Source organism: Falco punctatus (assembly GCF_963210335.1).
Source record: "Falco punctatus genome assembly, chromosome: 3".
Classification (NCBI taxonomy): Eukaryota; Metazoa; Chordata; class Aves; order Falconiformes; family Falconidae; genus Falco; species Falco punctatus.
Window position 1 is genome coordinate 12,573,058 of NC_137582.1, and position 16,285 is coordinate 12,589,342.

Here is a 16,285-nt window from a genome sequence, read left to right on the forward strand (position 1 = left end):
AATGAGGCACTATGCATCTAAACTGTGTATTTACTAAGATTTTGGCAATATTTCAGTTTACCTTCACTAGAGATGCATGTGTTCCCTTATTTTGGCATCTGTTGAGGTCCTCCTGTCCCCCTCCCCCACCTCCCCCCAATGTAAGACATTCCTCCTTAATGGCCCCAGTCATCTTGTCAATGTTAAGTAGTTGCATTTCATTCCTGATCAGCCCATGGATCTCATGAGAGAAATCATACTCATTCTATGAAGGCTTATGTTTTATCAAGCAGGTTCATTGCACCATCAGCCTTGCTTCAACCAGTGACAGCTTGCCAATCCGCTGTGTAATGGAATCATCGCTGTCTCTCTGAAACACACTGTGATGTGTATATTCACAAAGTCTTATGCCAGACTTCACGTCTGGGTCCTGCAATACAGTACATTCCTGAAAGGTGATGGTAATTTTATCAGCAGATTCCTCCAGTCATTGCAGTTGCTGTATGCCTGCTTGGAGGACACAGAAAGATAGGAGCTTAATTTTTCTCAGAGGTGCAGAGCAATAAACTGAGAAGCAATGGATGCAGGATAGAACATGGGAAATCCTGATTAGATATTAAGGAAAAAATAATTACATTGTGAGTGGTCAAAAATAGGAACAGATTACCCAGGGACGTTGTGGAATCTCCATTCTTGGAGGTGTTCAAGATTCAATTGGAAATGGCCCTGAGCAACCGACCTGTTTAAATCTGCTTTGAGCTGGGAGTCGGACTAGTTCATTTCTAGAGGTGCCTTACAAACTAAAATGATTCTACTATTTTTATGGTATCTTTGACACTAACTGGGAATGTCTAATGTATGGACATACTGTGCTCTCTGGACCGGCTTCTCAGAGTGGTGTACTCACTACCACTTGCTTTGTGACCATCTGGGGACAGTTCTTTCAGATAAATGACAAGTGGACCACTTGACAGGCAGAAAGATTGGTAGAATACACTTAACACTTTTCAGTTTGCTTATCCTCTGTTTTTGCACAAGATTTGCTAAAGAGTCAATTCAGAAATATCCCACCATTCCAAAACATTTTTTCCTATGATATCTAATTATGAACTTTTGGGATTATGGGGATTTCCCTCCTAAGTGTCGTGGATTCTTGCTACCTGCTTGTAGCCTTTGCTAGTTAGGAGGTGGAATTACCTAACTGTGAGACAGTTTGCCAAATGATTTGAGCAGTATGACTGCTTGGTGGTATCCAGTGTTAGAATATATGTGTGGAATTTCTGCCCCCCAAAGAGAAAAGATTATTTATCTGTAGTTAGGTTTGTATATACATTTATATCCTTGCCATTCCACTATCTCTAGTATGGTTCTGCACTTCAAATGAGATTTAGACATGCAGTGAAAAAAGGGAGGGTTTATAGCACATCATTTAAAGATTCTGCAAAGTCTGACTTTCCATTTCTGTGTTGTATGGAATGACCATTGGTAGAATCTGTGCAGCATACATTTCAAAGAATTGATTGATTACTGATGAGAATACTGGTACTGATTTCTTCTTTTCCACCAAAAACTTAAAGCAATTTGTGAGATGTGAGCCAAGTATAAGAAGGTGAAGGGTAGCTGGTGTATCTGCATAAAAATAATTCTGCTCTGTTTCTTGGAATAGTTGGATCTGAGAGATTTGATATATGTCCAAATGTAGTATAACTTAGACTGGTTTAATGATATGGTTGTTTTGATACATTGGCTGTTACAAAATTTGACAAAAAACTTGCTTATTTGTTGTCATAGAAATATAGCCAGATTAGTAGTAGAGTTACAATATACAAGAACTATTCATGGCTTTTTGAATTTTCAAATTCATATTTCAAGATTTTTGGTGTAAAAAGACTCAAGTTTTGTGAGGAACAGTTGGTGCAAATTCTTGCACTTGCAAATCATTTTGTGACATAATGATATAAGCTATGTGGCAGCTTTTATATTTTATGAATATTAACAAGTTCTAACATTCTTTGGTACAGCCTGTAAAATGACTTCAGGTTGTGAAAGCAATTCCATAAAGCTGGATTCAAAATAGCCTCTTTGGTGCCGGTTTCTTGAATTTATGCATATGGTAACTTGCCTTAGTTTTTTTGCATCCTTGGTGTTATGACTGGAAATTTTTGAAGACATGCAGAAAACTTTTGTGTACCCTTCCTGATCTGCAAAAAGTATTTTAAAAGCTTAATAGATAGATTTTTCACTTAGGCTTTTGTCTAAGGTTACTTCACTTGCTTGAGTTCCAACTTGTTTCTCAGGCTCTTCTTGTGAGGAAAACTCAGCTTTCTGTTTTTAAAATGTGTTGCACTCTAAAATATGTTTAACCTCTTTAATTGCACCCAGAAAAACATGAAACTTAGTTTGGCTCATATTTAATTGGATACTAACATTATTTTAATGCCGTACTTCTAAAAATTGTTTCTGCTTCATCAAAGTTACATAATGCTTGTCTTGCTTCATAATTGCTACCTGGTTTTCTTTAGTTCCACTAGGCACCAGTTGATTGAAATTATGTTAATGGTAGTTTTCTTGTATTCTTCATCAGTTTTTTTCAGAATCTTTGGAATCTATATGAACATCTTCTAAGTTATGTGACATTTACGGTATTCTGTGAAGTCCCAATAAATCTTTTCTACCTAATTATGATCTTTCATTATGCCTTTTGCACAGTGACAAGGAAAGAACCTAAACCTGATAACGAGATAAAGCTGGTTTTTGTTGGTTTTTTTTTAATTTCCTTTTTAAGATAAAAGGACTTTCTTTACAAGAGCTAAATGCTTGAAATACTTGGGAATGTTAGCAGAATGTAAGAAAAAGAAAGCCACAAGTTTAGAATGTGGGAAAACAATTAAACAAAAATCTAAAAAGGCATAACAGTGTTGCAAACCTATATAAACGAAGTCTACTCAAATGGGGGAGTAAAACCTTTCCTTAAGGCTTGCTAAGGTCTTGGGTTCATAATGTATCTACTGCTCTATGAGGGACCATGTATTCCTTAGCGTTGTCCTGGTTCTTTTGGAATAGTATCAGCCTGTCTGCAGTTATAAAGTGGACTTGGCAAAGGTGAAGTGAACACACAGCTTCCAGCTTTGGAGAGGTTGTTTGAACTATCCACCAGACCTTTGTGAACAGTGAAGGAGTACTTCTGAAAACATAGCTAATATTTCTACCAACTGGCTCACTTGTTGATTCATAAGATTCATATTATCCTTATCTTACGAAAGATGCTCAACCCATCCTCTCCCTTTTTTACTTCACTATATTGAAACATTTTGTATTGTTTCAGTGGAGTATTTTTATCTCTGAGGGATTCATTCATAATAACTTTTTAAAGTTTAATTTTAAAAGTAGTTTGCAAATGAACTAAAAGGCCTTTCATCTATGAAGAACATATTTTTCTAGACATTTTAAACAGGGTTTTGTTTTTTATTCTCTGTTAATCTAAAGCTGTTAATCAACATGTATCCATCTTTTATATATGACCACTGGAAAACAAAGAGGGTATATAAACCACCCAGCTTGTATTATTAAATGTAATCGACTAAATACTTCTAGTGATGCAACTCAGTTTGAGTTCTACATGCTTTCTTTTCTTAATCCATGAAGCATTTTAGTGAGAGACTGAAGTTATCCCTGTTTGATGGAGGAGTATTTTTAGATGCTTTTCTTGAAATATTTGATGTTTGTTTTGTTGACTAAGGATGCTCATCATTACTACAACTGTATTTTCAGCATGGTGATTGGAAAACAGGGCATAAATGAGGATATCATTAGATGGAGTGAAATAAAATCCTATGCCTGGAAAGGTGTCTGCACTTCTCTTTGTCTGAAACAGAAAAAGAAGAAAAACAATTACTATTTTGATTTTCTAATTCTATTAAGGCATGATATGAGCATGCTCCATTGTATTTGTTGAAATGATTTATTAATGCATACTTGTGGCAGGTTCAGAAACCTGGCAACAGACCTGCTGTCAGAAATATCACTGGACTTCTTTCCCTGAATTAGTACAGTTTCTCTTGACCTACACTGTTTTAGTAGGATCAGTACTTTTAAAATGAAATTGCTTGTTTCATTTTGTTTTTATTTTTTTATTTTCTTCTGTTTTCCAAATATTACCATGCATTTCAACAGGAATTAGAGAAAGAAAGAACAGATCTTATTGAAGTTGTGACTATGAACAAAAGAAGGATTAAAGACCTAGAAGATAACCTTTTGTTCCGACTTACAAGCACTAAAACTTCTCTGGTAGATGATGAGAGTTTAATAATTGTATTGAATAACACTAAGAAGACCGCTGAGGAGGTAACACAGAAACTACAAACTTCTGCTGAAACTGAAGTACAGATCAACTCAGCCCGTGAAGAGTATAGACCTGGTGAGTGAAGGTAGTGAGGAAAGACAAGTGAGTGTATGGTTAAAACAGTAATACTTAGAGTAGGAGAAATGGTAGGATGAGAACAGGAAGACCATAATGGGTGGAAAGGATCTGTGTTTTGCTGTAAGTAAAATGTATCTAGGAAATGTCATACTGAGTTACGGTGGAGAAAATAGTCAATGTTATGCTTCATGTGGAATTTCTGAAATGGAACGATGTATTCTCTCCCTGGAGTTCCCATTGCTCTATATACAAGTGTACCAGTCCATCTAGTCTAGTGGGCAAGGAACTTGGGAGGTCTTGGTTGTTCTTCCTTAGCTCACAAAATGTTGATGCTTTTTATGGGCTGTCAATGAGACCAGTTATGAGGGTATTTAGGTAACTGTGTTTTAGTTCAACATGTTGACATTCTTTTTGGGGCCCATTATAATTCTAAATGCTTTTTGTATCTGTTTGGCTGAATCCTTTGTTTATCTTATGTTATAGATCCCTAAGTTGTTATACTCAGCACCATTTCATTAGTCTTTTGGCTTTTAACTTGACAGGAGAGGACATGAACAAAGTGGAAATGAAAAAAAAGCTCTCTGGAATTGTTATACCTGCATTTTAGAAAATGTGTAAAATGGTACAGTTAGTGTACCAGAATCATCGTAGATTTTGTAAAACCTTTGTATTTAAAACTAAATGACTGCTGAAAGTAAGTTAAATCAGTGCTGGGCAAGTTAAATCAATAGAGTTAATTTGGCTTTTATATGACTCCTGTCAAATCTGTAAAATTTGGATACTCAAACAATATCTTTGTTTTTAAAAAGAAAAACCATCTTACTTTTTATATGTTCTACTGATGATCTAAATATTGCAGTATACTATCCAGATGATCTCCAAATATGCTCATATTTGCAAATGGAACTTTACATAGTATGCATTAACTACAGAAAAGACTTTTTTCCCCCTGATGTATAAATAAGGATCAAATTAAGGTTTTAATTATTTTTCTTGTTAGTAAACAATGGAGGCAACTCAAGCATCTTCAGTTAGCATTAGTGTTAAACTCACTATTGTTGTAGAGAGTTAAAGTTTCCTGCTTTGCATTTCTACTTTGAACACAGTCTTGTTTCCTGTCCTTCAGTTGCAACTCGAGGTAGCATCTTATACTTCCTTATTACTGAGATGAGCACGGTCAATGTGATGTATCAGACTTCGCTTCGACAGTTTTTGGGGCTTTTTGATCTCTCCCTAGCCAGGTAATTTAGATAACAATAAATATCATTTGTATTTATCCAGTCCTGGAGGTGGTTGTAGTACAGTAAATATTTGTTGTAACTAATGTAAGAAAGAACAGTGTTGCCTGTTACAGACTTGACAAGAATTGTCAGTTTAAATACTCATAAGCCTTTGTCTGTTAGTTACCAAGGCAAAGAACTTTGAAATGTACCTCCAGTCTTTAAAAATTAGTCAATGGGTGATTAAAAACCGTTATACTGTGTTGATTTACAGCTATGCAGAAAGGCTTGATTAGAAAGGAATTTTTTTGTTGCTTCTTTAATCTGAAAGTTGTTGCTAGATTGCTGTCTGCTATTCTGTGTTTGTGATCAATTATTTTTTCATGTTTTGAAAGTTCTGAACTATGGCTTTTGGTCTTTTACGTGGTATTCCCTTCAATAAAGCCTATTCAAACTGGTGTTTCAACTGCAGACCTTTCTTCCAACAGGTCTAGCAAAAGCCCTATAACTAGCAAGAGGATTACTAATATTATTGAACATATGACATATGAAGTATTCAAATATGCTGCCCGAGGACTCTATGAAGAGCACAAGTTTCTTTTCACATTATTACTTACATTGAAGATTGATATACAAAGAAACAGAGTGAAGCATGAAGAATTTCTGACACTTATTAAAGGTTGGAATTACAGAACAATTTTAAGCAGGGCACATATATTATTGTAGCTGTAGTTGTATCTCCTAGACAACCTGCCGTTTCCTTTTGCACATGAAAAGCCAGTCAATTGAAAGAATACATACTTATCATTCTGTTCTGGTGACAGACAACATTGTATGGCAGTTCTAATTTATAGCAGCACACTGGATATTGATAAATATAGCTTTGAGAATTGTGAGAATTTTAAAGGAAAACTGTTAAGTATCCTTTCAGTTGATGTTTATGATTACTGCTCAAATGCTACTAGCTATTTGTTCAAATTAGAAAAATTATTATACTAAACATTTTTCAGTTAATTTGGTAACTTCAGGAGGCAAGCAAGCAAATAGGAACAGAAAGTGATGCTAGCAGTTCAAAAGAATGTCAGGCTTTTAGCTGAATGTGACAAGTTCATGCCTTCAGTCTTAATTGCATGCAAGCACTGTGTATCTTCACTTGAAAGCTTGGATTCATTTTGTATTATCTTTCCAGGATACTTAATTTTGCAGGCAACATTTATTTATGGATCATAACTGTTAATTTTTCCATGTTGAATCTTCAGAATATCTTTTCCAAACAAGCACTTATTTTCAGGCACAATGCACAAAGAAATAGTAAATCCTCAGAAGAGAAACGGGTTAACAAAGATTAAGTTTAAGGTAGATCATAAAAACAAATATTAATATAAACTAACCAAACTACAAACTCCGCTTCATGAAAGGTGGCATGACTTTACAAGGTAGAAAACCCCTGTAACCTCATGATTAAAAATATGGATTTTTTTAGCTTGTGTTTTCTTTTTATTTTGCGTTTGCTTTCTTTTAACTTCAGTTGAATACCGAGGAAGGCAAATGTACATGTAGGCAAAGTTATTGCATTATCTACAACAAAAACCCCACTGAAATTAAGCTGCTTCAGTTTTTTCTCTATAAACTCAAGCTTATTCTTTTACAGTAAAAAAATAGGTTTAACTTGTTATGGGAAGCTGTTATGGATTTTAAAAAATAATGTTTTAAAGTAAGTTGAAAAAAAAGATTTGAAAATAAATTTTGCTTGTTACCTAACTCAGGAATGTCTTCACGACTGTCCTTAGTTATTAAGTAGTCTTTCTCCAAACTGGGAAGACGTAGTCATAAGCACTAGTCTTGCACAATCTAGTTTACATTTTCCAAGTAGGTTTTGGGGTTGGGGTTTTTTTGGTTTTGTTTTTTTTTTTTGTTTTGTTTTGTTTTGTTTTGTTTTTTTTCGTCTTTTGGGTGTCTCTAATAGTTCTAGTTATAACTAAATCCTAATTTCTTGCAGGTGGTGCTTCCCTAGACCTTAAAGCTTGTCCTCCTAAGCCAGCTAAATGGATTCTGGATATGACTTGGCTGAACTTGGTGGAGCTCAGTAAGCTTAAACAATTTTCAGGTATCCTTGATCAAGTAAGTAAGAGCTTTTTAAAATGAACCTGTTGTTTGACAGTGATCATCTGGTATTGATCAAAGCATGTGGTGGGAAACTGGTTTATTTTATAAAACAGAATGAAGCTGTTGTGGCCCCAGCTCTCTAGCCACCTGTTTTAATAAAAGGACATAAACCCCCACTCCCAGGAAAATAGGAAGAAAGTAGCATGTTTCACACCCTATATAATTGTACTACTTTTGTATTGGGATACAACTTGCTATTATCCAATTTAAATAATGCAGTTTGAATTGTATTCTGGTTGTTAGGCTTGCATTCCTCTTGTACTTTTTTACACTATGTTTTATGATGCTAGTTCCAATATTTCTCTGGCTACATGGAGTAAGAGGGAAGGGATGCTTACTAAATTCAACACTTCTATGAATAGTCTTAATGGACACTAGGTGTATGATAGCTAATGGAGTAAGTAAACAGCATTTGGCATATGTGAAGAGCACATTCTATACAGTCATGTGGGGAGAAGATATGTACCTCCGGTTCTCAAAGCTATGTCTGAGCCTAGCTATCTGTGTTCTGACCTTGCTATGCCATTATATCTATCATTAATTGAAAATACAGAGTGGTAGCTCATTTTTTTCAGAATATGAATACTTAAGGGAATTGTTGCATTCTACAATTTCGTACTTAAAATCTGAAAGCTTGTCCTTTCTTTTTTAATAGCTGTACGAAATCTGTGTATTAACATTGATAAACAAATGACTGTGTGTGGATTATGTGTCTCTGACCCTCACTAGAAGTTTGTGACTTTGTTGCAGTTGAAATGTGACTTGTTTGTTTAGTGTCATTTACTCTGATGGTATAACTGCAGATTTCCAGAGCAGAGAAACAGTGGAAAATCTGGTTTGATAGTGATAATCCTGAAGAAGAACAGGTTCCTAGTGGCTATGGTCAATCCCTGGACTGCTTCAGACACCTTCTTCTTATCAGATCTTGGTGTCCTGACAGGACTATAGCTCAGGTACATTTATATAGCCAACATAGTATATTTAGGTGTCATTAGAATAATAGTTACATGATTGCAGTTCAGTATTTCTTTATTTAATGCTAAACTCATTTTTGTAATGGACCTTTACATTATGTTTTCTGAAATTCTTTTCAGACAATTTATGCCTTTGTTACAAGGGCAGTGGTAGCAAAATAATTCCAACATACTGAGTGAATGGTAGCTGATGTTTTTACTATGGAGGTAGGATTTCATCTGGAAATGTATGTGTTTATCCAGTTCTGCTTTACCAGTGCAGAAGGTATTTTTGACTGTCCTTGCTGATATTAATCAGTGGAATTGTAGAAGTATCCTCATGTTAGGCAGAAGTAAAATCTTTTAATGAACTCAGTTTACTGAGTGAAAACATAACATGACAATGATTTAATTGAGGAACTCTTTCTTGCATGGAAAAAATAAAAAAAAAAAAGTCTCCATTAACATCTGTTTAATTTTTTTAATATAAACCCATCTATTTAGAAAGCAGAGAAATATAAAAATAAAGTTTATTAAATGGTTAGACCTGTTCTTAAGAAAAATAAACTTCTAGGAACCTATTTTTAATCTATGTATACTTCTCCAGTGCAAAAGAATAAAAATTATGCAATTGCTGACAATTTCAGAGCAATGGTTGGCAATTTAATGAAGTCAAAATGCATCATTAAAGTGTGGTATTAATTTTGTGCATGCAAACCGTTAGGCATTGTGACCAAATTCAGAGAGAGTCTCAGCAGTTATTGGTATAACTGCAATCAATAGAGGGGTAAATGGTGCTGTATAATGATTCTCTCAGATTGTGCTATGTATCTGAAATGGATTGTGCAAAATGAGTTCCTCAGTTCTGTTAATAGGGAGAAGATGCACTTTCATCTTATGATGGTTTTATGAAAACTGATGTTTGCTAAATGCTGATTATCTTTTGTCTCTGAAAAGTTACCCAGAGGTATTAAGGGGAAGATTGCTCTAAGACAAAAGCAACGTAGTGGGAAAGAATACAAGATAGTTTCAGACTGTTTGAAACAGCCTTTTCTATTTCTTAGTAAAAAAGATCAATAACATAACAATTTTCAAAATAAATAAATAAGGAATAACAGAGGTGGTCTTCACCTGTTCCTCTGGATCTTCTATTTAGTGACAGTTATTTTCATCAATATTAATTAGTTGTTTGTTTAAGCACAAAAGTGGGAAAGACCTAACACATCTGAAGGATGTCTTCCATCCTTTCCTCCTTTATTCCTCTAGCATTTGGAAAGGAAAGCTAGAATTTAAGGTTACAAGTTATGCTATCTACTGTAGAAACCATCTTTAAATCATGAAAAACTTTCTAAAGGTTTAGTAGGGTTATTATGTTTATTATACTGTAATTACAGGTATTATATATAACAATACATGAAGATATATGTAATAGAGTAATTATTTTTGAAGTTTTTACTGGTGTTATAAGGCTGTAAGAAATAACGCCTTCAAAGACAATATGGTATGTTAACATAAATATGTGGCATTCTTGTGTTTCTCATATAAACTTATAGCAGCCTTTGCTCTTCAGTTTACTTATTGGTTGTATTTAAGCTGTAAAGAAAACAGTATTAAATGATTACATCATGGGTTAAATTTACCCCTTTTAATACAGGCAAGAAAATACATAATTGACACTATGGGGGAGAAATATGCAGAGGGAGTCATCTTGGACTTGGAGAAGACATGGGAAGAGTCAGATCCACGTACTCCTCTCATATGCTTTCTTTCCATGGGCTCTGATCCTACAGACTCTATTATTGCTTTAGGAAAAAGACTGAAGACAGAGACACGTTATGTTTCCATGGGCCAGGGTCAAGAAATCCATGCTCGTAAGCTTCTACAGCAGACAATGGCTCATGTAAGAGACAAAAATCTGAATGTTTTTTGTATCTGTATTAAACACTTAGAAATGAAAATCTTGTCATGAAATGAAGTTGTTTGGTGGGTAGGTAATGCTGACGCGAGAGCCTTTATTTATTTGTATAAGTGTTCTAAGCAATAGAACTGTCTTTTTGGAGTCATTTAATTGACCATAACAAGCTTTGATACTGTGCAGGCATCAGTGTTTTTCTCATATAAAATGGAGGTTTTGTTATGTATAGGTTGTTGACTGATGACCATAGTTGAATGATTGTTTGGATTGCACGAATATTAAATATTCTTCACCAAAAATTTTACAACATTTTCCCAGTTTTGTGTTTTTGTAATACAAATGTATTTTGTTAAATAAAGAAGATTAATTCCAACTATACTATTGATAATTACATAACCCTGAGAAAAACAGGGCTGTATAGAAAAATATTTTGTATTGCTGTAGTCTGGATTTTGAATTGGGATGGCTGTCTGGTAGCATAGGCATTTTAGACATCCAACATGGGAAAATTGAAAAAATAAAATGTTTTCTATGAGAAAGAAAACCTGAAATGTTACAATTTAGCATGCTTTGCCCATCAGGTGGTGGTACTGCTATGTCTGCTGATGTGAATGGATCAAACTTGTGCTCCTGTGTTATGAGCTTCTACCCTGTGTGTATAACTAGTTTTCCTTTGACTTCTGCCCCAGATTCTCATTTGACAACTTCACATTAAAAGCTAAAGCTAATCATCAGATCACATGAGAAGAAACTAATTAAAAAAATAAAAGCTCCTTTTGTTTAGTTAAGAGAAATGCAGTTACTTTTCCTCGCTGTTTCACATACACTCTTAATGAATACATATGTTAGATGTATATATGAAGTATGGTAGTTCATGTCAGAAAGTTTGATATTTATTGATTGATAGCAATAGATTAATTAAGTATGTATATTTAGTTGTTTTCCAAGCCTGTAACCCTTCTGATGAACAAGGTTTAGTAGCTTGTTCTATGGAGCTACTTCTGAGCTCCCTTAAATAAATCACGATTTATCTGTTTATCAGCTCTATAATCATGTCCAGATATGTTTTAAATGTACTGAAATGGAAAAGGTAGGGACTACTTGAGAAGACTAGACTGACAAGTAAGGACCACCTGTTTAGATGATAAAACCAAACAAGCTAACAATGCCTCCAGAAGGAACAGCCCATAGCTTACCTCACACAAGCTTTCTTTTGGAGAGAAAATACTTTGTTAATTGCATGTGTCCCATTACTATAACTACTGGCTTCTCTACATGAAATGTACAGGAAATCAAATGATTAAGGCCTTGGTTTTGATTTGGTGAGCCAGTGGTGAGAAATTGACTGTGCAGGATTTCTTCCTTTAACAGATCTGATAAGCACTTAAACATGGTATATTTTGCTACAGCTTAGATGCGTTGGCTTTGTTTCTAACCTACAGCATAAATAAAGAGTGATTTTAGTGATTTCAGTTTGTAAACAATGTTGATAACTTTATATTCTGCTGTTTTAAACTAGGGAGATTGGGCACTTCTGCAAAACTGCCACCTTGGTCTTGACTTTTTGGATGAGTTGATGGACACTGTAACAGAGACAGAGACTGTCCATGAAAACTTTCGACTGTGGATGACAACAGACATTCACAAACAGTTTCCCATCACCCTTCTTCAAATGTCTATTAAGTTTACCAATGAACCACCACAAGGGCTCAGAGCTGGACTGAAGAGAACATATAGTGGTGAGTGCTAGAGTGATAATGATTTAAAATTTAACTGTGCTCATTTTTGACTCTGGTATTATTGTGTGCTTAGATTGTAGCCACTGATAATAGGTGTAAACTAGTAGGAGGAAATGATCATAACAATGACAGGAAACCTCATCCTTGGTTTGAGCCAGAAGCTGTGAAAATTAAAAGGAAGAGAAGATGTGCTGAAGTTCTGTTGCTAGAACAAATTGGACAGCAAAATAGGAAATGCTTTTTATTTTCTCAGACATTGGCTTCTGATATCTCAGTTTGAAGTTTTGTGGCAGAAAATTGACATTTTAATCTCTGGCTATTAAATGCTCTTTACATTAGTCTTTAGTCTTAAGCTGAGCAACTTAATCACAGAATCATAGAATGGTTTGAGTTGGAAGGGACCTTAAAGTTAATCTAGTTCCAACCCCCTGCCATGGGCAGGGACGTCGTCCACTAGATAAAGTTGCGCAAAGCCCCATTCAGCCTGGCCTTGTACACTTGCAAGGATGGGGCATCCACATCATCTCTGGGCAACCTGCTTCAGTGTGTCGCCTCCCACACAGTAAAGAACTTCTTCCTAACAGCCAATCTAAATCTATCACTTTTCAGCTTAAAACCATTACCAGTTGTCCCATTGCTGTATGCCCTTGTAAAAACTTCCTCTCCAATAACATTTTTTGAACTGTCTCCAGCATAGAACACTCTGTAGGACAATAACTCACTCTTGGAAGAAGCGAGAAAGCCAACTGAATATCTCTAGGAGTGATGTTTTAGCACTGATTTGAAGTAGTTTTGAAAAATACTACTACTGTGTTTCTTAAAAAGCTCACTTACAATCAATAGGTGTCAGCCAGGATTTACTAGATGTCAGTGACATGGTACAATGGAAACCAATGCTGTATGCTGTGGCCTTTCTACACTCCACTGTTCAAGAAAGACGCAAGTTTGGATCGCTGGGTTGGAATATACCCTATGAGTTTAATCAAGCTGATTTCAATGCTACTGTGCAGTTCATTCAAAACCACTTGGATGGCGTGGATGCCAAGAAGGTAATTAGGGGAAGGTCGATTAGGGTGATGGATCTTTCTAGTAGCGGAATGTGTATACATGGTTCCAAATAACTGAAACACAAACCTGGTTTTAAATGATTCTTTTGTTTCTTTCCACAAATATTCAACATTCCAAGTATACATGTCTGTAGAGCAGCAGGCTTAGAATCCTGTGGATGTTAAGTTTCTATATTAACCTATACGTTAAAAAAAAAAAAATTAAAATCCCTCCAGCCATCCCCTCTGAAAACTTCAAAAATATGAATCTTAGAAGTACAGACCTTCTTTTCAATGCTAATTAAGTCACATAGTTACAAATGGACCACTGTATTTAAAACATTCTTTTTTTTAAATCTATTTTGATTAAAAATAATAAGATTTGCCCCCTCCAACCTATCTTGGTAGCATGGAGAAATTGAAAGTGGCTTTAAATGACTATGTAAGTATTCCTCTTTCTTCCTTATTTCCCTATGATCGTTGTCATATAGAAGTCTGTGGCAGATCACTTTGCAATTGGCATTTTAAATGAAGTTGAAAGCATGATTAGAATATAGTTGTATCCCTCTTGCCCTGATGCTGGAATAGCCTCTTGAATTAGTTGTCAAATAACTATCTTGAGAAATCCTTGAAGGTGTTCTAAAAATGCAGCGTTATAGTAGTAGTAAGTATGTAATAGAGTAGTAAGAAAATAACTTTCTTCCCAAAGGGACAGACATGCAGGATTTGGTATGTTAGCGGTTCTTAGTAAGGAAGATGTAAATAGGTGAGAAGAGGATTAGTTTAAGTCAGTACTTTCTTCTTGGTTTTAGGGGATCTCCTGGAGTACTATTTGTTACATGATAGGTGAGATTCAGTATGGTGGCCGTGTGACAGATGACTATGACAAAAGACTCATGAACATCTTTGTAAAGATTTGGTTCAGTGAAAATACATTCAGTCAAGAATTCAGCTTCTACAAAGGATACAGCATACCCAAATGTACTACGGTGGATCAATACCTTCAGTACATACAGGTTGGTAAATGAAAGCTTTTCAACACACAAAACCCCAGCCCAATTCACTTGTTTTTTATAAGTTCCTGAGTCCCTAAATTTTGTCTTTTCTTCTAAGTACCTGTATTTTATCTTTCATTCATAGATTCTTTATTGCTTTCTAAAGGTCTGCATATCTATTAGTGACAACTAATTGTCATCAATGTTATCATTGTCATGCAGGAATCTTTTCTTTTTCATTTGATTTGCTTGAGGGGCATACCTGAAGACACAGAGTATTAAAGAGGGCAAAGAATGTAGTACAACAAAAATTGGGTACAACCTCACAGAAATAAGGAGTAGATATATGAAGGTACAAATTGAATGTTAAAATAGCATATAAAGGTTAAAACTGAGTTTATTGTTAACGTTGGTGTGATTTTGGCTGTGACATGAAAAATACATCACAGCAAGTTGTTTGCCCTAAGACTGTTTGAAGAGATCTAGCTTCTTACTTCACAATGTAAGGTTTTGGGTTCTGTTGGTTTTGTTTTTGTTGGTTTTTTAATTACCTTATAAGTCCGTCTCCATTTGTGCTTTTTTTATGTTTTACTGTGTAGAGTCTTCCTGCTTATGACACACCAGAGGTGTTTGGTTTGCACCCCAATGCGGATATCACTTACCAAAGTAAACTTTCCAAAGACGTGTTGGACACCATCCTCAGTATTCAGCCTAAAGATAGCTCTGGTGGAGGAGTTGAAACTCGAGAGGCAGTTGTAGCCAGACTGGCTGATGATATGCTGGAAAAGCTTCCTGCTGATTATGTACCGTTTGAAGTGAGTTAATGAAATTCCGTCAAAAACATAGGCTTCATCTTTTTTTGTGTGGATTAAAAAAAGTAAAGGTACTAATTTTTCTAAAAGCATGTCTGAATTCATTCATACAGGCAATACTTCAAAAACATTTTTGGAGAAGTCTGACCAGACTTAACATTTACAATGAAGTCACTAAATGTGCACTGAAGTGCTTTTATAAGAGCTCTTTCAAAATATTAAACCACTTAATGCTTAAGTTGTCATTTGCACTATGGGGGAGGTAAGATCATCAGCTTTTAACTAAGATTGTTGACACTGTAGAGAGCTGAGGTCATGCAGCAAGTGAATTCATGCCTCTAGAAGTACTACAGCTTTAACGTATGTATTACTTTGGGATTCAGCTTATATCGTGGAGATATTTTTAAGTTGCTTTCTTCTGCAGCGAAGTGGATGCTGAAAAGCTTGTCAAGTGATAGGCTTCATTGATTGAAACCTAGTGTTAGTTTCTCAGGATCCATATTAACACGTAATAGGCTATGTAATTATATTTGTAATGGACACCTACTGCCTTTCAGCCATTTCTTTTCTGAAATAGAAAATTTCCTTCTGTTTATGTGGAAGATGGAATGACTCTCAAGGTGAGAGGGTTTTACAGTTAGAAAACATTTACTGATGGCTAGATACATGGACCCTCCAATCGACTATGTTCTGTGTCCCCATTCTGGAGACTACAGTTTAACAGAGTGGACAATTTGTTTGGGTTTTTTCTGTTGTTGTTGTTGGGGTTTTTTGTTTGTTTGGTTTTGGTTTTGGTTTTTGGTTTGGTTTTTTTTTTCTGGGTCTTTCCATAGTTCTTAGTTGTGCTTTAGAGTCCTTGAATTTTGGAATGCTGACATTATAGCTCTTCCCAGGTGAAGCTGGTTATGAGCTTTAAATAAATTAGAGGAAAATGCTTGTAAAATAGTTAAGGCTCCTATATTTCCTATATTAGGGGATGCTGTACTTTAGTTTTTTCTTTATATTTTCAAAAGCTTAAAAGCAAATAAGATCAGTTATTT

The 16,285-nt window shown here is 35.1% G+C and overlaps 1 protein-coding gene across 1 annotated transcript in view; it reads left to right on the forward strand.

Annotated features, from left to right (window-relative positions):
- The window catches only part of DNAH5 (dynein axonemal heavy chain 5), a 133,007-nt gene that overhangs the window by 98,733 nt on the left and 17,989 nt on the right, over positions 1–16,285 (forward strand). Inside the window, exons 66-75 of the mRNA XM_080381124.1 lie at positions 4,153–4,396; positions 5,526–5,640; positions 6,108–6,298; positions 7,619–7,740; positions 8,589–8,738; positions 10,393–10,638; positions 12,173–12,392; positions 13,236–13,441; positions 14,251–14,454; positions 15,033–15,248. Of these exons, the coding sequence (XP_080237250.1) occupies positions 4,153–4,396; positions 5,526–5,640; positions 6,108–6,298; positions 7,619–7,740; positions 8,589–8,738; positions 10,393–10,638; positions 12,173–12,392; positions 13,236–13,441; positions 14,251–14,454; positions 15,033–15,248 (1,914 nt within the window). The remainder of the gene's footprint in view (positions 1–4,152; positions 4,397–5,525; positions 5,641–6,107; positions 6,299–7,618; positions 7,741–8,588; positions 8,739–10,392; positions 10,639–12,172; positions 12,393–13,235; positions 13,442–14,250; positions 14,455–15,032; positions 15,249–16,285) is intronic.